General features: G+C 37.1%; 3 protein-coding genes and 1 pseudogene across 4 annotated transcripts; 2 read left to right on the top strand and 2 right to left on the bottom strand.

Moving 5' to 3' along the window:
- The first annotated feature begins 3,251 nt into the window (after positions 1 to 3,251).
- LOC125206884 (polygalacturonase At1g48100-like) lies at positions 3,252 to 5,234 on the top strand. Its single transcript, XM_048106100.1, has 6 exons — positions 3,252 to 3,506; positions 3,794 to 3,925; positions 4,156 to 4,288; positions 4,399 to 4,421; positions 4,716 to 4,960; positions 5,015 to 5,234. The coding sequence occupies exons 1-6, from the start codon at positions 3,252 to 3,254 to the stop codon at positions 5,232 to 5,234; spliced, it is 1,008 nt and encodes a 335-aa protein (XP_047962057.1).
- Positions 5,235 to 6,585: 1,351 nt separating this feature from the next.
- Positions 6,586 to 9,016, top strand: LOC125204549 (annotated as a pseudogene).
- A 267-nt stretch (positions 9,017 to 9,283) lies between these two features.
- Positions 9,284 to 15,361, bottom strand: LOC125204979 (spore wall protein 2-like). Of its 2 annotated transcripts, none has more exons than XM_048103760.1 (9): positions 14,976 to 15,361; positions 11,786 to 11,851; positions 11,645 to 11,703; positions 11,518 to 11,562; positions 11,407 to 11,423; positions 9,960 to 11,330; positions 9,753 to 9,877; positions 9,600 to 9,685; positions 9,284 to 9,521 (listed from the first exon to the last, which is right to left on the bottom strand). In XM_048103760.1, exons 2-9 carry the CDS (start codon positions 11,803 to 11,805, stop codon positions 9,445 to 9,447), a joined length of 1,800 nt encoding a protein of 599 aa, XP_047959717.1. In that variant the 5' UTR covers positions 11,806 to 11,851; positions 14,976 to 15,361; the 3' UTR covers positions 9,284 to 9,444. The 2 variants fall into 2 exon arrangements, with proteins under 2 accessions (XP_047959717.1, XP_047959716.1); XM_048103759.1 differs by lacking the exon at positions 14,976 to 15,361 and adding an exon at positions 12,208 to 12,299.
- Positions 15,362 to 16,619: 1,258 nt separating this feature from the next.
- On the bottom strand, positions 16,620 to 21,503 carry LOC125206026 (probable glucan 1,3-alpha-glucosidase). The gene is given in 9 exon segments (XM_048105292.1): positions 16,620 to 16,970; positions 17,277 to 17,483; positions 17,594 to 17,634; positions 17,637 to 17,803; positions 18,034 to 18,154; positions 18,231 to 18,380; positions 18,383 to 18,503; positions 19,850 to 20,491; positions 20,493 to 21,503. Coding segments are annotated over 9 exon segments (2,466 nt in total). The 5' UTR covers positions 21,390 to 21,503; the 3' UTR covers positions 16,620 to 16,850.
- Positions 21,504 to 22,051: the final 548 nt, after the last annotated feature.

Below are 22,051 nucleotides of genomic sequence, written 5' to 3'. Positions count from 1 at the left end.
TATACATTAGTGGTGTAATCAATTGTTAATTTAATCTCTTAATTGTTAACTACAACTCATTTAAGTCTATAGGATTTCTAGAGATCTAGTGGTCTATAAATTGTCATGTGTAATTTTTTTTTATTAGTTAAATTTAAATAGATAAGAAGAATGACCAAATTTAGGATTTTGGATAAAATGTCAATATAGTAGGAGTATATAAAAAATATCAACGTGATTCCTTGAATATGTCAACACGATTTGCAATGACAATGTATATACATTATATTGACATATTTTGATACATACATTTACATTTAAGTGTTACGTAAAAATTACGAAAATTAAAAAAAAAATTCAAATTTTGACATCGGAACATATGCAAGTGAGATCTCGTTAGAATCCTTAAAAATTATTTTTAATTTGACATATTTTGTGTAAAAGATAATATAAACTGAGATAGCTATAATCATTTAAAGTTTTGGGATATTTTTTAAAGTTGGTTATAACTAACTTTTTGTTACTTGACATTAATACTTCTAATCGAAATTTTTTATGCCTCGTATTGATATTCGTGGATGAATGATCTTGTACCTTGATTTAATGATCTAATGTCTATCATTTATTTGCAGTTAACAATTTAAGAAGGAGTTAGCAATATAACATACCTCATAAATTCTACTCCCTCCGTCCCCGATTAAGAGTCACATTTTCCCATTTCGGTCCGTCCCCAATTAAGAGTCACACTTCATTTTTACCATAAATGTAAGTAGGTCCCACATTCCACTAACCCACTTCACTCACATTTTATTATAAAATCAATATAAAAAAAAAAGTCTCACATTTCACTAACTTTTTCAACCAACTTTTATTTACATTTCTTAAAATTCGTGCCCGGTCAAAGTGTGACTCTTAATCGGGGAAGGAGGGAGTATTTAACACTAATATACTCCGTATATCCTTAAATTATTCTATAAAAAAATGGTAATCCCAAAAGCCACTGCATGATTTCTGGACGATGAAATAACTAATAACGGTCATCGTCATAGAAATCAAAGAAAACGACAGCCGCACAATTTTTAACCGTAATTTTCACATCTCACATGAAGAATAAGAAACTGCTGTTGTCTTGCAATTTTTTTTTATGGATTGGTTTCTCTCTTTCACACTTTGATAGTCAACAGCAGCACCACCAAGTCAAGTGCCGTATTTACTGGCTTTTTTCCCCGTCCATGTTAGTAGAAAGTTTCAAATAATAAAAAAATTAGAGTGAGTTGAATATTTTTCTTAATTTTAGATAGTCTATTTTATAAAAATAATGCTTATAGATATGGAATTTTAATTTTAATTATTCATGTTAAATATATATTAATATTAAAATCTAAATAAAAACTTGTATATTGGGAGTAATATACATAGAAACCGGACTGCTTAAACTTAGCATAAAGTAAACTCAACTCGGTTCAGATCATTGGAAAGAAATTCGAAAAGGTAATTAAGGAATAATTATTTGACTTTCACCCTTTTTTAAGGCGAAAATTGTTCTCCATTTAGAATTTAAATTTCTGTCATGTGGAAATTTTGGGGGACTAATGTAAATTGTTTAATTTCTAATTAATTTTAGAAGGGCGTAATAAATATAGAGGGTGCATTCCAAAAAATAAAAATCATAGCACACCTAAAACTCCATTCTCATACACTACGTGACCAGTGGCGGATCCAGAAATTTCATATTGAGTGTGCGATAAAAAATTTCACCGACATAAAGATTTAAAATTCAATTTATTCTCTTCTATTATTTTCATTATTTATTTTCTAGTGACTCGTTTTGTTGTGCATAAAAATATATTGTTGTTTTATTTTACTTAAAAAATTTCATTAATTAAGATAGAATATAATATAGCGCATGAAGATAGAATATAGTGCAATTAATGAAGATAAAATAGCAAAAACTGCACCTGCAAGAATTCAATCCCGGCTGGATGCTGCGAAAATTGAGCAGATTACCACTAGGCTATTTACATATTTTGGGAGTACTGTCGTCCCCCTTTGTTATGAATTGGATCTGCCAGTGCACGTTACAAGTATACAAATGCAGTTCTTAACAAGTTATGGAAGACAATATAACTAAATGGTTATACATTTCATTTTCTAACAATAGTTTATAATTAACATGCTAAACAATATACATTCATGCATGGAATCCTCTCAAGTCTTATCAACGGAAAATGTTGGAAAAATATAATTATGAAAATCCAGCATCATGTGCAACAATCATCTCAAACCTTTGATCATTGTCAAGCATTGCTGGCGGATCAAATTATTTGTATTCAACAACAATAAAACAAATAATATTTGCACGATATTGGAATTTTACTTCTTGATTAAAAAACTCATCATTATTCTCTATGTGTCATGCCTATAAGTGTGGTGCATCCATGTGTCCATTAATCAAACACATGAAAAACAAATTCCAGCACTTAGTTTTGTTAATTAATTTATAACTTGATCATAGTAATAATTATTGCTTTTGTGATTGCAATCCTATATAAGTCGATAGTTAATGTTATCTTAAATTTTAAGTAATTGATAAATAAAAAATATATCAGGCAAGTGAGGCAAAATTTTACCTGTTTACCACATCTCGTCATGCTGGATGGAAATTTTTTATTGATTTAATTAATCATCTCATCGTTGTGATTTACTCCATATTTAAAAACTCCATTCCCCAAGCAAAAGAAATAAAAAATAAAATATAACAATAATAATAACAAATAAATAAATAAATTTCAGTTTTCGAAGCAAACTACAATCATATATCGTGGCGTTGAATAAATAATCAATTGATCATCATCATTTTCTTGCAATCATAAGGTAGATATATTTAGTGATTTTTTTATTGTCTAAACAATTTTCTACTAGTAGTATTGCTAAAAATTGAAAGTTCTTCGATTGGAATCTCTTGTTGGAATGGTGCAGCGGTGTTCACGCAAAATTTTTAAAAAAAGTCTACTTCTTGTCGTAATTAATAAACTCTCTTAGTCTTTCCATCCTAAATTCCTAATAATACATTCTAGATTAATGAGTCTATTTTTAATAACAAACCAACAAATTAGCATTATATACCTCACGAGCTACATAGTTATTCTATTTTATTTTTATAACAATTTTCACCAACTATATAATACCGATCTCAACTACCTAACACAACAACCAATATCTCACTTTCTCTTACAAACATAAAGACAAAGCGCACAACATTAATTTTAAGAATGAGGTATCTTACCTTTCTCATTCTCATCTTGCTTTTGTCAGAAAACTCGATCTACATTGATGCCAAAAGCCACAAGCATCGAAAGCAAGGAAAAGGCGGTAGCAAAGCCAGTCCTCCCCCGGTCGCCTCCAAGGATCATGGGAGCGAGGGAGAGGTGTTGGATGGTAACGACACTTCTAGCGTTACAAAATCCAGCACCTTCAGTGTACTAAGTTACGGCGCGAAAGGTGACGGCGTTGCTGATGACACAAATGTATGTTTTAAGCATGTATCGTGCAAAATATCCTAATTTAATGTAATGTATGTAATTGGAATTATATAAAACAAAATTCATTTTAAAAAATTGGAATTAGTATCAGTCCTTAAATTGTGAGGATCTACCGATGATATCATCCAAAATTCATGAGGGCGGAATTGTCATCTTGATTTAATTTGTTACATTTTCTTAAAATTCACTATGTTATGCAATTTATAGTTTCTTTTTTAAAACGAGTTTGTAGCATAAGAAAAGGCGATATTCATTGTATAGAACCCTGACAGGCATTCGAAGAAGCGTGGGCCGACGCATGCAAGGTACAAGGATCAACAGTCCTGATTCCTTCAGGATCCGTGTTTCTCGTAAAGCTCGTTGCTTTTTCAGGGCCAAATTGTCAGTCTAACATCGTGTTCCAGGTAAATCCTTACAAGTCCCTATCAATGATTTAAATCACCTAAAAAATATTATTATCAAATATTTTTAAGACATTAGTTACTATCAATATTTTTTTTTTGCGTCTGCCCCAGTTTGCATGCAAATGTCCTGTTAATAATAAAATCGACCTATTCAGAGCGCACTCAAGTGCTCAACTAGGCGCAAATATTTGAGATGTTGACGTGACAGAACTCTTTTTCGTAAAAATCAGTTAGATGGAAAAATAATCGCACCAACAAACTCGGGAGCATGGGGGAAGGGGTTGTTACAATGGCTGGATTTCTCCAAGTTGAAAGGAATAGCGATCAGAGGTCAAGATGATGATTCGGACCTGGTAATTAATAGTCCTTTTTAGCTTTGCATGAATCCAATCTCTATAAATTTAATGTGTATATGTCATATTTCAAATATTAAAACCAATTCTATTGACAGTTAGAAGGCGAGGACAAAGGAGGAATGCCTAGCACCAAACCAACGGTGAGTATGTGCATAGCATAGAGGAAAATAAATAGTGTTAGTACTATTCAAAATTAAATTCATCATATACAAAAAAGCAAAAGCAGGAAAATAATTTGCAGAAGCTAGAACAAAGTTTTTTAGACGAAAGATTCAAAAAGTAAAATAAAATAAATTACAAAATATCTATTATTAAAAGATGATCACACAATCGCACATTTTCATGTGTAGTTATAAGATAAATGCCAAACCAAATGAAATCTCGAGAATGGCATGAATGAATGACTAATGGCACTCCATATTTTTGCCTTCCAGGCGCTTAGATTTTACGGAAGCACAGACGTAACAGTTACAGGAATAACGATCCAAAATAGTCCCCAGACACATTTGAAATTCGATAACTGCATTGGGGTTCAAGTATTTGGCATTAGCATTTCGTCCCCTGGCAATAGCCCAAATACTGATGGGATTCATCTCCAAAACTCCCAAGATGTGGTTATTCACACAACCAATCTTGCACACAAAATAAACATAAATAAACTTATTATCTTAATACAATTGTGTGATGTAGGATAAATTGTTAATCACTAAATCACACATATAAATTGTACTAGTGACACGGCTAGTACAGGGGTTTTGCCTCAAAAGGTTGTTTTAAAGCATCAAGATGTGCAACGGAAGAAAGATGCTCAAGGTTTGTTGAACAATGTCATTGAGGAGACGGCAAGTAAACTCGTCGTGAGTAGGAAAAGTAAGGTTAAAGCCCTGGTGGGAGCTTTTGAAACCGTGATCTCTCTACAAGAAAGTAAACCTTCCACACAAGTTGTGAGTTAATTGTGAATAATTTCTTATCTTGTTTCTGACGGTATAGAGTGGTTGAATAATGGCGAGGTGTGAATAGCGAATCCGTGTCTGCTCGATACTACCGATATGTGCAATCCTAGCTGAGGTTAGAACAAGAAAGCCTCGGTCGCTTTGCCCTACGGTGTTCTCGTGTTGAGTGGTTTGTCTAGCCTTCTAGATCAGGATCGGAAAACCACTCAGCTGAGGCGTTTTTTTTTTCTTTCTTTCTTCTTTCTTAGATTTTTAGACTGAAAGAAAAATGGGAGATGGTAAACTATAAAGGTTTTTGGATGTAGTTGTCTTCCATGAGGTGATGAAACTTGGTATAACCTTCTTATGTTTGTTTTGGAGTTTACGGAACACATGCTTTGTGTTGGTTTTGTAGTGACTCTCTGGCTGTGAATTCAAGTGTTTTAATCATCTAATTGATGATGAGTGGCTTATTGGATTATTGTTACTCTTATTGAAATTGTTAAGTTTGGAGTAATTTGTTTTGGGATTATTAACCTCTTAACACTTGCGTATGGCTGATCGAATGAATACTCTGATCCTATATTATTTATTTTGGTTTACAAGTAAATTCTAATTTTACATTTTCAGCTTTAGTTTGTGCTTGTAAATTATCAAACTTTATTGATTTGTTTTAGTTTTTCAATCTATCAAGGTTTTGCTCTACATGGCTTAATATAAACTAATAATTTAATAAATGAAAGTATTCAATTCAGTACTCCAATGTTGTTTTCCTACCTAAAATATGATATTATACTAATATTATAACTTCATTTAAATTTATTTGATTTTAAAAGAAAGTGCTTAAAAATAATAAATTAGGCTAAACTAAATATTAAATTAAAATTAAGTTTATAGTTTATTCCGCAAGTCACCACTGCACCCTTTCTCCCATACGCCATTTCCCATAACTCATACTCCATTTAAGGATTTAATAATAATTTTTACTATTTTGTAAAACCCATAAACATTAAAGGAGTTATCAATTTGTTATAAATTTGGCCTAATTAAAGTTGTATGGCGTCTAATGTCATTTTCTCATTTCCTTCCTCAGATTTTATGGCCTATGGATTAGTGATAGACAAGACGAATCTCCTCCACACACTCGACAATTAATTAAAAATTAAAATCAATTCAACTCAAATCAAATGAAATCTATGCTTTCTTCTTTTGAAGCAATAATACATTCTTACAGGTGTCACAAAAACCTCTCTTCCATGAATAAACCAAAACCACTAACACCAGTTTCTCTAATACACACAAAATACCCTAAATTATGAGTAATTTAATGTGTATAAAATTCAGAATCTTGCTACAGGTGTCTCTTAGTTGTATAAATCTATATCAACACCTCACCTGACCATCTCACCATATATAGGCCTCCATATGTCCACATAAAATTATTTGATTTCAACATATAAATCCATTTAACGCCTATCATTGGCTCTTTTGCAAGATTATGTAGTGCTTTTTTCAGTTATAAAGTGTGTATTTATTTTGTCACATACCGTTGAATTATTTTGTAATTTTCATGCCTCCGGTATTTTTAGAACCCTTCTGGCAATAAAGATTGGATTTTTTTTCTGGGCACGAGCTTCTTCTTGTTTAAAGGTAAAATCTTGGCCCTTTCTTGCATGTTGTGTAATGATTTGACGATTTCATTTTTACCCTCGTCGAAATTTGCCCCTTTGCACGGTTCTTGAAATCTTGTTATTGCGGCTGAAATTTGTGGACTGAGGTGAAATTTTGGGTGTTTCGATTTGAAATGTGTTGGAAGGGAAGTTCTTTGTGTTCTGTTTTTCTATCTTCCTTCTGTTTTAGGTAAAATGTATTTTGGATTTTTTGTATGGTAGCTGACTGTTTTTGTAGATTATGTGATAATTGAAGCGAGTTTGAGCTTGTTGGTTGTTGTTATAGAACACTTGGGAGAACAGAACCTTCCCTTCTCGTGAATTACTATTGGATTATGAATAGTTGAAAGATTACATGTTGAGTTCTTTGCCACAAACCCTACCTAGTCTTGTTATCTTTGGTGATATAGGAAAACACAATTGAAAGTGTTAAATTTGTGTTATTGGTAGAAGAATGATTATCAGTACACATCCCTCGAATACACTTTAGCCATTATCGATCGAATAAACTCTCACCGCGTCTTGCTTTGTACATGTGCTGCCTGCCTTTTCTAGCCATGCTAGTTATGCACTTGTAAGTTTGAAGTGATGTGGATTTCTTGTTTCCTATTTGGAGTTGTAAGTTACAGTCTGCCTTCATCTTAAAGAAGCTTGAATGCGGGTTCATCGTCATTTCTAGATTTTGGTGACGATGCCAAGGAGCTTCTTTTGAGTTCTTTTTGTTAATTATGTGCTGAAAGCATAAGCCATGTTTGGCAGACGTTACCTTCGTGCAATTTTTTACTTGTCTCGGCAACTATGATATGTTGATGGATTCGTGTTTGTTCTTGCCGTAAAGATATATACATATTTAATGCTTGAGATGATGCAATTCTGGTATGTTCTTGTTGATTATGCTTTATGATTTATAATCTCTCTTTGTATATGTGCTCAGATATGGAGAGTTCTGTTTATGACCCGATCTATATTAATACTTCCATTCTTGTTTTCTTCATGTGATCACAGGCATCAGAGAAATTTGCAGGCATTAATAGAGAAACTCACTATGACTTGATGTTCCAGTCGTAAAATGCATATCACGAAGCAATATCGCTGCGTGCACTCCGTAGCCTGTGTTTGTACCAAAGGGCACCTTAGTGAAGAAGTGATCTTCTTAGTTTTCAACCATTTGAATTGGAACCCTAAGTTGATAGTGGCCCTTTCTTGCACGTGCAAATGGCTAGACGATCTCGCCAAACGAGTCCTCTGGAAGGAGTTTTGCAAGACACGGGCTCCTAAGATGATGCGCGATCTCCACTCCAGCGGAAGCCATATCGTGGATGGGAGCTGGAGGGCCCTCGGCAAGCTTCTCATATACTGCTCCGGATGCAAGAAAGACGGGCTGTTCAACCGCGTCCACATCCCCGGCCATTTCGTGTACAGGACACGTTTCTCAAGGACGTCGGGGAAGAGCTTTTCACAATGCAGGACAGACGTCTTGTACATCTCCGACCCCTGTGAGCATCTCGACCAAGGGGAGGAAGGGGATATAGGGTTTTCCGCGGGATCTTCAAATCCTTTGCGACGTCTAAAGTCAGGAAACTGTTGATCAGCCGGGGTGCCCCGCTGCATCCGAAGGAGGTGTGTCCGTACTGCAAGGCGAAGCTGTGGAACATGCAGGCAGCCAACATGATACCCTCGAGCGCCAGCTGCAGGCTGGGCGCGTACGATGACTGCATCGAGTATTATGTGTGTCTCAACGGACACGTGCTCGGGATATGCACCTTGTTGCCTTTATCTGATACAGATGAAGCATCTGAGTGATGCAGATTTTTACTCTCAAGTCAGGTATTTTCCTTAATTTTCTTCAATTTTCAGCTTCTTTATTTGCAGCTCTACAGCTTTGTCTCTTCTTGTGAGCAGTGATGCACCTTCACTGCGAAAATCGAGGCAGTGGGTCGAGACGGAGGTGAGCCGAGGGATGGAGGATGTTGAGTGGAGCTTGGTGTGTGTAATCTGCTGCTGTTTTTGGGTAGCAGAATGTTGGTGTCTGTAAATATGGTCTGTTATTTGTACATTTTTGTGCTGTGATTTGTGACCTTACTATATACATTTACTGTCTGACTGAGAAGCTGTCTAATTTCACTATTTCAATATGATTGAATACTATACTGTCCAACAAAACACGAGGATAAAATGGTATGGGTCAAATGAAAACGTCTAATTAAGTTCGAAACGATGTTTTATACATTTGCTTTAAACTAGTCGCCACATTAGCGCCTAATTTGCCAAAAAGGACAGATGTGATAATAGTCAAAATTTCAGTTTTCGTGATTTATTTTTTAGATTTTGAGATGTGGAATGGACTAAAATTCAATTCTTTTGCTTTTATTTGGCAAATTGTCATGATCAAACTCAAAATTATAAACTAATAGTAAATCATATACGAAATATCAAGAAATGCTAGAAATGGTTTTATTTGAGTTACTGCAAAAAGATAATCTTCAATCTACTTAATTTTTTTCTACTCTTTCCGCTCCACTGCACTTGGATGTCACCATAAGCTACTATTTGAGTTACTTCTATGTCGCCTTGCAGATAATGATGTCACCATAAGCTACTATTTGAGTTACTTCTATGTCGCCTCGATTAGCCAGATCTGTAGTGTAAACCAAAACATGAATCAGATTGTAAGTTATAATGCAAGATAATTAAAGCAAAATAAAAACTTAATTACCACATATGAGGTAAAAAACCCCTGCTGCATCCTCTCTACTCAGTCCAACACAGAATTCATATAGACTAATATTCGTAGTCAGGTTCCTGTATCCACCAAAGATAATATGATCATGTTGGAGATTTGTTATAGGAAGTTAGAGGAGAAAATTACCGCAGGAAGGTAGAAGAGCGGCGATCAATTTCCAAAAGGACGAGGTCATGCCCTTTGAACGAGTGCTGCTCTACGTTTCTTGCTTGACCGGAGGAAGAGGCCGAGGAAGAGTGTGACTGGACCATCTGGGCATGTTGCAGTAATAAAAGATTAGGCATATAAAAAATATTACTATAACGTTAAAAAAATGCAGTTCTTTGGTCTTACAGGATTCGTGGAGGTCAGAGCCATAGGGGGGACTTGTTCTTCAGAGCCAGTGTGCGGTGCAGGGTGAGCTGTGTGAGGTACTACATTAGTTGGTTGACGTGCAGGCTGCTTCCGTGCTCTCTTTGTAGGAGGTGCCTCAACTTCTTTATACATTCCTGGTTCAGGCCTCTTAGACCTCAATCCAGGACGTCGTGCAACCAAGTCATCACGATTAAAAGCTTCTCTACTAACCACACGCCTCTGTGACCTCCTTGCACGACCTCGTGCACCCGAGCCATTACCATTATCACCTTGTCCATCTACACCTGTACCCGCATGCCTCCGTGGCCTTGTTGTACGATCTTGTGCACCCGAGTCATCACCATTACCTTCTATAGCCAAAGCCCCCAGTGACCTTTGTGGGGGAGAATTTGTATCAGAGGGATTACCAGCTTGTATACCCTCTTCCGTTGTCCCTCTGTTATTTTGACCTGAAACTGTCGGTGTCTTCTGTCTCCCCAGATCCTTTGATCTGCGAGGTTCCATGATTCCCTTATCCTTTGATCCTTGTGGAGGCCTCTGTCGCCTCGATCCAGAAGGTGGTGCTCTACGACCGGGATCACCTCTTCTAGAACTCACTTCAGTGTGAGGTATCTCAGCATCAGACTGTGTCTGTGAGCATCCATCACCATGACTAACGTCTTTTGATATATCTCGAGTGGGAATATCCTGTCCCTCCTGTCCCTCCTGTCCCTCCAATGTAACAGTATCTGGATTCTCCTCAAAATAAGAAGCCATATCACCATCAGTCGTCTCAGTGGTACGACCATCACCTTCAGGCATATCTTGATGGATTACTGGCTGTCCCTCCGGTGTCTTCTGTCTCCCCAGATCCTTTGATCTGCGAGGTTCCATGATTCCCTTATCCTTTGATCCTTGTGGAGGCCTCTGTCGCCTCGATCCAGAAGGTGGTGCTCTACGACCGGGATCACCTCTTCTAGAACTCACTTCAGTGTGAGGTATCTCAGCATCAGACTGTGTCTGTGAGCATCCATCACCATGACTAACGTCTTTTGATATATCTCGAGTGGGAATATCCTGTCCCTCCTGTCCCTCCAATGTAACAGTATCTGGATTCTCCTCAAAATAAGAAGCCATATCACCATCAGTCGTCTCAGTGGTACGACCATCACCTTCAGGTATATCTTGATGGATAATAGGCTGTCCCTGCTGTCCCTCCGGTGTAACAACATCTAGAGTGTTCTCAAACTGAGAAGACATATCAATGAAATTATCACCATCATTCATCTCACTGAAATTACCACCATCATTCATCTCAGAGGTAGGATTATCTTGTTGTGCACTTTTTTTCGCCTTTTCAAGACGTTCTACCTGAAAAATAAAGAGCAACAATTTAAAAAATTGAAACATATTGCTTGCCATAAAAAATTTAATCAAAATCTCTTACCAATCTGGAAATAGTATCTGGTCAAACAAGCCAAAAAAAAAGGAAAAAAGTTATGATTTGATAATTGAATAAGTGAAGGATAATTGAATAAGTAATGTTAATGAAATCTACCGATGTTTTGCTCATACTGTTTTTGCATTAGCATTAATGCTCCAGCTAAAATAACAGATTCAAAATTAGATTAACATTCAATCATCATGAATCAAAAAAGAGACACTGAAATTAACTAACAACATACTCATTAGAGTTGCTGATGTGCTGAGATTCACAGAATTTCGGCGAGCCCAAATTAAACGGCTGCATGAAAATCATCCGGATTTAGAGACTTTGAGGTGAATTAGAGACTAGACTACAAAATCAATTTGAGGTGAATTATTACCAGATTGAATGAAAATTCATGGCATCAACATTTACTTTGTTGAAGTCTTTATCCTTCGCCAAATTCCTTCAAGCAAATCAAAAATTATAATCAGATTAGGATCTGTCTTCGAATGATTATATCTTACGTATAGATCCCTATTAAGAAGCTATATCTTCAAGCAAATCAAAAATTATAATCAGATTAGGATCTGTCTTCGAATGATCGAGCTATAACTTACGTATAGATCCCTAAAAGAAGCTATATCTTCAAACAAATCAAACAAATTATAGATCCCTATAAGAAGCTGCCAGAGTACATAAAATATTGTGCATAGGAACATACTAACCAGATTTTATCTAATAAATGATGATCGAGCTACCAGAGTAGCTAAAAATTTTACCAGATTTTAACTAATAAACGATGATCTCAATATATCTTACCAGATTTTAACTAATATACGATGTTGCCTATCAGAGAGCTTGGTGCTGGAAGAACGCGTCATTGTTTCAGAGAATTAAAAGGGAGATTGGGGAGAGAAGATAGTGTAGAAAACACAAGTCATCGTTTCAGAGGACTAAAAGGGGAGATTGGGGAGAGAAGATAGTGTAGAAAAACATGCATATAGTGTGGCGGATCAGAAGTTAATGGGTGTATATGTGTATATGTATATGTATATGTATATGTATTAAGTTGTGCAATGTATATGTATATGTATCAAAATGGCGGATCAGATAATTTTCACTATATGTATATATATCAAAATGGCGGATCAGATAATTTTATAATGATAATCATAGAAATAATCTAACAACTAAACAATAACATAAAATTCAATACTAATTCGTCATAGAAAAAGTCCAACCTTGATCAAATATGTAATGAGATTGATGAATATAATGGGTCATTTAATATGCACCATACATAGGGATCAATGTTATGGATGGCGTATGGCGGCTTACGGCGGTAAGCCAAAAAACCGCCACAGGGATATGGCGTAGCGCTATAGCGGGATATGGCGGTCGATAAATTAATTAATAAAATATTAGTAATATATGTATAGATAAATTCAAAAAATTAAAAAATAATAGAAAATGTAAATATCAACTACTAAAACAGTTAATAAAGCATAAAGTCATAAGCAATTATATATTGTGCCTATAATAATGAGTCTTAGTTCAACCATTAAAATATAAAGTCATCATCATAATGAGGCAAGAGTTTCTTTTCTTTTCTAGATATGGATGCGGTTCTTGAGGCTTTCCTAGAACTTGATGAGGTAGAAGTTTCTTTTCTTTTCTTAGACCTAGACTTAGTATAAGTGTTAGGCTCTCCAATGTCCGACGACTCGTACACGGTATCCCAATCAAGTGAATCTCCATCAAAAACCATATCATTGCCTTCACCTTCACCTAGTATAAGTGTTAGGTTCTTTGGGAGAGAAGGCGCAGCTAGTGTTTTTAGGGAGAGAATCTGATTCTAAGAACAAAAACCCTATTTTTTTACTAATTGGGCCGGGTTTGGGCCGGGTTTAAGGGTAAAATAAATTTGGGCCATCTTATTTGCTAATTGGGCCGAGGATTTGGGGCAGCCCAACCAAAAATGACGCCATATCTGCCATGGCACCGCCATGGCGCCTCATTCGTGGCGGCAAATGGCAGTCGCCATTAAAAAGTTCCATGGCAGCATATCAGTATGGCGTTTTTCTTGAAACTCGCTATGCAATGGCGCCACGGCGGCGCCATAGCTGATATTTAATAACATTGATAGGGATGTCAATCGGGCTAACCCGTTCGGGTTCGGGCCAGCCCACTCGGGTTTCCGGGCTATTTGGGTGCGGGTCATTCGGGTTATGGATTTTTCGGGTCATAAATTTTCAACCCTAACCCTAACCCGTCGGGTTTTGGGCTAACCCATCGGGCTATTCGGGCCTAAAAGCTTTCGAAAATAATCTCTTGTATCAAAATTTTCTTCTATAAAATGATTTTAAATTTTAGATACTTTTTTCTTTTTAGTTTAGAATCATATAAAAATTTTCAAATTTTTATAGTTTTCTTCAATAATACTCGAAAAGAAAGTTCCATGGCAGCATATCAGTATGGCGTTTTTCTTGAAACTCGCTATGCAATGGCGCCACGGCGGCGCCATAGCTGATATTTAATAACATTGATAGGGATGTCAATCGGGCTAACCCGTTCGGGTTCGGGCCAGCCCACTCGGGTTTCCGGGCTATTTGGGTGCGGGTCATTCGGGTTATGGATTTTTCGGGTCATAAATTTTCAACCCTAACCCTAACCCGTCGGGTTTTGGGCTAACCCATCGGGCTATTCGGGCCTAAAAGCTTTCGAAAATAATCTCTTGTATCAAAATTTTCTTCTATAAAATGATTTTAAATTTTAGATACTTTTTTCTTTTTAGTTTAGAATCATATAAAAATTTTCAAATTTTTATAGTTTTCTTCAATAATACTCGAAAAGAAGCCTTTCATCTCGATCAACTACAATATAAATTAAAGCTTGTGTTCGTGTCATTATTATGACATTGTTCGTAACTAATTCTTTATGAAAATTAAAAATCATATCTTACATGAATAATTATTAAAATGATAAATATATTAAGATTTTGATGGGTTAGTTCTTAATTTTGTCTTGATTGACTTTAGTGGTAGTAAGTCACTAGTGACAGATGATGGGACAGTGCAATAATGAGTTGAGATCGAACTTGAAAGCTGATATTGTGGGATCGAGTGGAAAAGTGTAAAATGAAGATTGAATAAGACTAATGATTATGTAGAATGAAGATTGAGGATTCAAAAATATAAAAAACCCCTAAAGCTTAATATTTTATAATTAAAACTCACAACCCATCGGGCCGACCCACAACCCATTCGGGCCAACCCGTTTAGCCCGTTTTGTATTCGGGTAATAAAATTATAGCCCTAACCCGCTCATATTACCGGGTTGTTCGGGCCGGCCCACGGGTTACGGGTTGAATTGACATCCCTACTCCCACTTACAAAGATAAACCAATTGCCACTAGACCACCACCTCATTTATTCATTTCGATAACAATAGTATGAATAAGTGGGAACATTTTTGGGGTAGCAGATTATTTCCCACACAATTTAAAATTTTGATATTGTATAAGTAAAAAATAGCCACCAAATATAGTATATTTAAAATTAAAAACAATAAAATTATAAGAGACATACCTGAATCACATCTCCGGCACAGTCCTCTGCAAAAAAACTCCACTCCGAGCATCGGAATCCCAAACAACCCCGAGTTCAACACACTTGGGATGGTAGTCATTCGACGAAACTAGATCTCTAAGAACAAACGGCCGTTTTCCGGTAGCAAGAGGCCTCCAAAAAACCATACTCCGTGCAGAGAGGTTGCCGGCACCTTCCTCTCATTGATGGAGTTCGACAGTTCGTGCTTGTCGATCCAGAGACCGTCCACCGGAAGAATGTCGCAGAACATCTTGATCTCGTTGGTCCAGATTTCTCCGGTGACGGGTTGAAGAAGTCCAGGAAGTCTTCCTTTTCCGGCCAGACTTGGCCTAGGTACGCGTGCCGTCGCGCTTGATGAGGACTAGTCGGCGTGCATTACTATTTCAAGATTGATGAGAGTAATTAGTTCGAACGAAGATAAATGAGAGGGTGGGGTGGGACCTATACTTGGTGGATGACAGCTATTATTTCAAATATGTTGTCCCTGGACCGACCTACCAATCAACGACCGACTGATCGATTAGTAATTATCAAATTAGTCTCAGCGTACTTTTGTAATTTCATGAAAAATGTAGATTAATTAGTTAATAATGATGGTATAAGTATTTCTTAGAAATTTAATCATAATAGTTTAATAATTTCATAAATATTACTACTAATTACTAATGTGAAGTATTATAAAATTGTTAAATAAAACGTAGATAATCATATCAAGGATATGTGTCCATAAAAATTGTTTTTCTTATCATTTTTTATCCACATACATTTCTGTGGAGTTTTTATTTTTATAGACAAAAATGATATAGTACTCACGTATTGTTTTAGGTCAACTACAATTCCCAAGTTATATATTCGGACACCACATTCAATCAGAAAAATGATACTCCCTTCTTCCTCCGTTATGTGGTCCGTTATTCCGTTATGTGGCAGTTGAGTCACTTCATCGTTTTAGTACGTTTCATGATAGTAGAGTCATTTTTTTCTAATTTTGAAACTATTAGGGACATTAAGTGCATTATCGAGTCCATCCGACATCTACCCAATCCAATTATACCAAATCTTGGGTTGGCAAATCATGCGATCTGATAACATTAATCAGGTCAACTTGCTAACGACTCAACCCAATTAGGTCTAATTCAAATCCAATCTATTGAGAAAAATTGTCAATCCAAACACGTACACATTAATGATACGATATATTATGTGTTGACGCGACACATTAACAACTCGAACCTGATATTACACAATTAAAATCTAAATATTACACTACAAAATCTATTTTGCACGATTTAAACCTGATTTACGATAAATTTAATAATTAAAGTAAAGCATACTCCATATCCAGTTTTCATTTCTTATTATTTAACTCTGTCATTCATATGCATAAATACATATAGTTAGCAATCAATCATGAGCAGCAGCAAAAAAAAGATTCACTGAATGACTAAGGCCAAAGGTTATTGCGTTATTTCTTAAAACAATCATATTGGTATGTAGACCACAAATAATAGTAGTTTATATTATCGTGAATAATTAGTGATGATAACTTATAAGAGCCATTAATAGTTGGCTAATAAGCTATCATGTCTTCCATTTTCAGCATGAATGATATAGACCCAACTCTTAGGTATATTAGATTTGTTTCATTCAAAGAAATGTTTCAGTTTTAACATAAATTTTACATTTATATTGGTTATGATTCCGTGAAGATAAAGGAAAAGGAAACTGTTGATAATCTGTATAGTTCTAATATATTGAATAAACTGCATGATCCTCTAATCAAAAGGGACTCAATCTAATGCAAATGGTATCCTCACCCTCTCTATGCAACTGTGCCATATTTGTAGAAGTAAGCTACCCGTTTGAAAATGTGAAATGAAGGTGTATGTAGGCAGCTTGCTGGAACTCGAAGCTCTTCCCGTCGTCAACATAAAGCTCTCCTTCAGCAGCTTTGGAACTATTGAGCGCGATGACCTGCCAGCCGCATATATCATCGCGTTTTAGTGACTCAGACTTCATATATATCAGAAACCAATCAGTTTAATGTTTACATTCGGGAAGGGAATGAAGCAACACAGACTCTATTTTTAGAACTGTCACTCGATAGAGCAAGATGGCCCGCTCACTCGTGATTAACGTTGGGAGTGAAAATATCCAGAATCTTGCAGTGAAACCTCAAACATAATCTTCCACTAGAGAAACTTATTGGACTCTATTTGAGGGAAAATTCGGAATCATGCAAGTTCATATATGTTTGTGTAACTGAATTCGAAGACATACCAGAATGTAAGGATCATTCCCCATCTGTGTGGAGCTACGACGGGTTCTGTCTTTTCTTGGAATGATGGTACAAGCCCGTTGGAAACAGGGTATGCTCTCTTCTAAAGCTTCCAGCTTATGAGTTACTCCTCCCTTGTAAGCAGCTCCAGTTTTCATATCATACCACAGCTGGTCCCCAGGAAGATACACATCAACGTGCTTGGCTCGCTGCAGAAAATTTCCAAACACATTAAGAGCATAGAATATGAATACTGATACTGGAGCAAGAGAACAGCAGTAAAAGGGTAAGAGGTTGAATAGTCTTGTAAGAATGTGACCCCGGTGAATAATCCTTGCACCAGTATACTGTTTCCAACCAAAAAGCGCCATCGTTGCTGAACATCTTCTCATCAGAGGGAAATTCCATCCAAAGAGGGCGGAAAACAGGAACACCACTGACATTTGCCTCTCTAAACAATGTGTAGTAGTATGGGAGCAACATGTAGCGTACATGTACGGATTCCTTAATGGTTTCGGTATTTCGCTCCCTGAAACCATCAAATTTACCGAAGATATTCAGAGAAGCACAGAAAGAAGATTCCATAGGTTGTACCATTGTAGATGCAAAATTTTAACACAAACTAACATGACAAAATCATCAATTATTTACAAGTTTCTAATCAAACACTACTTTAGAGTCAGCACATGTGATGTGCCATAGACTGTTACAATTTATGTTTCAAGCAGAAACTAATTTGCAGGTAAAGCAGGATCTTACCCAAATAGCCAAGGCTCGCGTCTTTTTGTGTCGTGATGAGCATGTGCTCTGAGGAAGGGATAATAGGCACCCAGCTGATACCAACGAACAGGATTACCAAAAAATCCTCCGACGTCAGCACCTGTGAAGCACGCATAATCAGTGGCAAAGTAAGAGTGCAAGCACTAAAAGTTGTGGTAATGGGGATATTTACTAACCAGAGAATGAGATTCCTGTAAGACCCAGACTCAAAAGCATCGGAACTGAAACCCGCAACTGATCCCAGTCAACTGTGTTATCCCCTGTCCAAACTGCACCGCATCTTTGACTTCCAGGGAAAAAGGCTCTTGACAGAACAAAAGGTCTGTTTTTCCATCACTACGCCTACCAAGATCATTTGCTGTAGCCATGTGAAAGTAGTAACCATAGGCATTATGCAACTCCCTGTGCTCCGCATCTCCGTAATGCAATGCATCTCTGGGCATTGTAACCTGATGAAAAATAAAGCTTTCACGTCATTGGGGGACTTGGAAGTCTGAAGTTCCAATTTAGGGACCACAAAAACTCTGGTGTATCTGGATTATTGATCCCTAATCAGTGCTCTAACAAGTTTATTAGTCACATCTACGATTTAGTCAGGGCAGATGCACCGGAACATGTTCCTTTATGAAAAATAGTTTTTTATACTATTGATATTTCTTTACAGCTTTGGGAAATTTCAATTATTGCAGCGCGAATCTTGAATGCTGGAAGTTGCATCTCAGGTGTAAGCCAGCCACTCACTAAAAATGTGTTATCAGAACTTGGGCTTGTAACATCAATATGAATGCATGAAATGAGACAGTAAATATTAACATAACAAAATGAATAACCTAGAACTGCTTATGATGGTCAATCAGTTTATTAGGTTCTGAAAAGAATTCGTGGATGAAATGAGGATATTTGACAAATGATTCTAACTTCACTTTCAACTCAGATTCAATATTCTTAGCAAATTAGTGTTAACCACTTTGGACCAAGAATGTAGGCAGGAGAAAGTGATTTAACAATGCAAAAACTAGTTCGAGCTCGAATGGCAAAAACTGCTTACATTTATTTATTTAACAGGATGCCTTATGTAATTTTTTGGATGACAGCTGAAAATGTCACTTGTACGTAATCTTATCTTTCAACCATTTTATGCTTCAAATAATGTCACTAATAGTATCTGGCACCACATCAATATCTAAAAGAATACTTTTGGCAAATATATCTCATATTCTCATTCAAGAAAAGATAGCTCACTTTGAGATGACCGAAAAAGAAATATGAGCAGTAAAGTGAGATATAGGAGGGTTCAGTGAGAATATAGGCAGAATACCACCAAGTAATAGAGGACTGTTACTAAAAAGCACAATGTAAATGAATTTCATATGCAGCTGATGAAATTCCTTCAATTATGTGTCAGTGAAAATGCCAAATTAGTAATGGTTAAAATCCCAAAAATGATGTGGATTAACTTAGAAGACAGCGTTACTTCTTTCAGTCAAGGAAGCAACTAGGTAGACTAAAGTCAAATCCATTTCCCCTCCCCCTCCTACTCAACAATACATCTTGTAAGGGTGCTTCAAAGCTAGAAGTAAATAAGCAGCAAGCAAATAGGTTCTGAACACCAAAAATGCATGAATGAATTTAGTAACATACTTGAATGAATTTAAACAATTGAATAGACCCAAAATCATTTGACAAGTTAGCCAATATATCAAATAGTTTAAACACAAAGGACCAGCTGCATCAGTAAACCAATCATAAAATCTGCAAGCGTAAAGGATCCGATCGAGAAAGAAATAAAGCTTACCTCTGGACCATTGAAGACAGAAGGTTCATTCATGTCATTCCAGATGTATGGCGTCGGGGTTGAGCCAACATAATTCTCGTATGAGAATTTTTCAGCCCACCAGGACCTGATCTCTGGATTCAACATATCCAGGTAAGAAGAGGAACCAGGCCAGCACCATCCATCAAAATCCGTCCCAGTCGAGTCCCTTACATAATATCCCTTCTCAGATGCCTCCTTATGTATATAATACGAGTCGTCCCTCTTGATGTGAGGATCCACAATAGTTACCATATTTCCACCTTTACCAGCTAGCTTCTTCTGCATCTCTTCTGGATTAGGGAATAGCATCCTATCCCATGTAAGATACTTCTTTCCGTCTGTGTGTTCAATATCAAGCCACAAAACATCATAGGGAATGTCATGCTCGTCAAACTTGGCATCAACGTTGAAAACATCCTCCTCATCCCTGTAGTTCCATCTACACTGATGGTAGGCAGTGGCAAACAACTGAGGCATTGCCGGTGCTCCTGTCACACTAGTATACTGCCTAACGACATCTTTAGGCCCTGGACCAACAAAGAAGAGCGCATCCACCACACCATCCTCACTCATCCACAATGTATCAACCGATGAGTTCTCATCATTCCATCCAGTCCCCAAAAACATCAATCTGCATCTCAGCAGCATTGAGCCAGAAGAAACCTGAACTGCCTCTCGACTTACCATGTGATATCATGAAAGGAATGCTTCCATATAGCCCAAAAGGCGAATCATGCACGTATTCAAACACATTGAAATTAAACAGCCTATACGTCTCAGAGAATTCAATCCCAGGCCCTCTAGTAGGGTTTAGGGCTAAACTAGTGGCATGTTCAGGAATCCCATACACAAAATCAGCCTCATAAAACGACACATCAAAGCTAATACTCTGCGATCCATAAGGCCTCTTATCAGTATGGCTCCTAAAATTGTCCACCCAATCCTCACCCTCCTCTTTCTCCCTCAACTGTTCGAAATCAAACAAGCCGTGTGAGTTCAAAGAAAGCACCTTTTTCCCATTCTCGCCACTCTCCCTCACAAAAACCTCAAAGGGCTCGTGCCTAATCACAGCTTCATACCCTTCCGAGAGATAAACGACAGATATCAGACCATTCTCATCCTTATCCTCCTTCAACCTCTGCAGCCATGGCTTCTTATTCAAGAACCCAGGCTCAATCACATCGGGCACCTCGAATCTCTTCTTGCGGGGGGACAGGCTTTGGTCATCGCCAATCTTCATCCGCATCACGCCATCCTGAGACACTGAAATTGTGAGAACCAAGGGTTTTGTGGGCCTCTGTTGATCCTCGGAAACGTCTTGACTAGACTGCTTGGCGACTAGATCGCCGTCGGAGATCGAGACATCGGATGCGATCAAGGAGCAGGAGCCCGGTTTCCGGGTGCGGGCGCGCTTGCAGAATGGGGTTTGATTGCAGTTTCTGAACTCGTCCTTTTTCCATGAAAAAACCGAATTTGCGAAGAGGAGAAGCCGCAGAAAGGTGGAGAGATGCCTTCCCATGGCTTATTGTTCTAATTTCTTGAGTAAATCAAACAACTTCCGTTGAGAAATCGCATGGAAGCGTGGGAAGAATTAGAGTGAGGCTGAAGAATTTGGGGTTGTGCTGAAATCTTACTTTGACCTTAAATCTCTAATATTTTTCACTTAGCGCCCCAAACTAACGGAAATTACATATAGGCATGGGCGTAATTTATTTTCGGTCCCAGTTGCCCCGAGAATTTACCAAGAGCAGGTCAACCACTCTTTCTCTCTGTCACGTCAGCAGCACTAAAAATCCACCTGGCACATCTGATTTAGGCCATCCGCAATAAAAATAATTCAAAATATACTATATTTACGGAATTAAAATTACGATTAAATTACGGAATTAAATTTACGACACATATACGGGAAAAATAATTCATTTCATTCAAAAAAAAGTACAAATATTTAAAAAAAAAATACATGATTTTTTTTTAAAAAAATGGCTTCCACACACGAGCTCCACCACTCTCTACTCCTCGTCGCCGTCGCCGCCGCCGCTACCGCCACCCGTGGTATCTGAGCCCACGTCGGAAACCCCTAGCCGTGCCCTCGCGATATCCAAATCAGCCCGCATGCTCTCGAGCATCGAGTGAAAAAACATCTTCTCCGTGGGGTCAGTGGAGGCCCTCCAATCTTGG

The sequence above is a fragment of the Salvia hispanica genome, chromosome 2, assembly GCF_023119035.1.
Source record: "Salvia hispanica cultivar TCC Black 2014 chromosome 2, UniMelb_Shisp_WGS_1.0, whole genome shotgun sequence".
Lineage (NCBI taxonomy): Eukaryota > Viridiplantae > Streptophyta > Magnoliopsida > Lamiales > Lamiaceae > Salvia > Salvia hispanica.
Note: the sequence above shows the minus strand (reverse complement) of the source record. Positions and strands in the feature narration are given on the sequence as shown.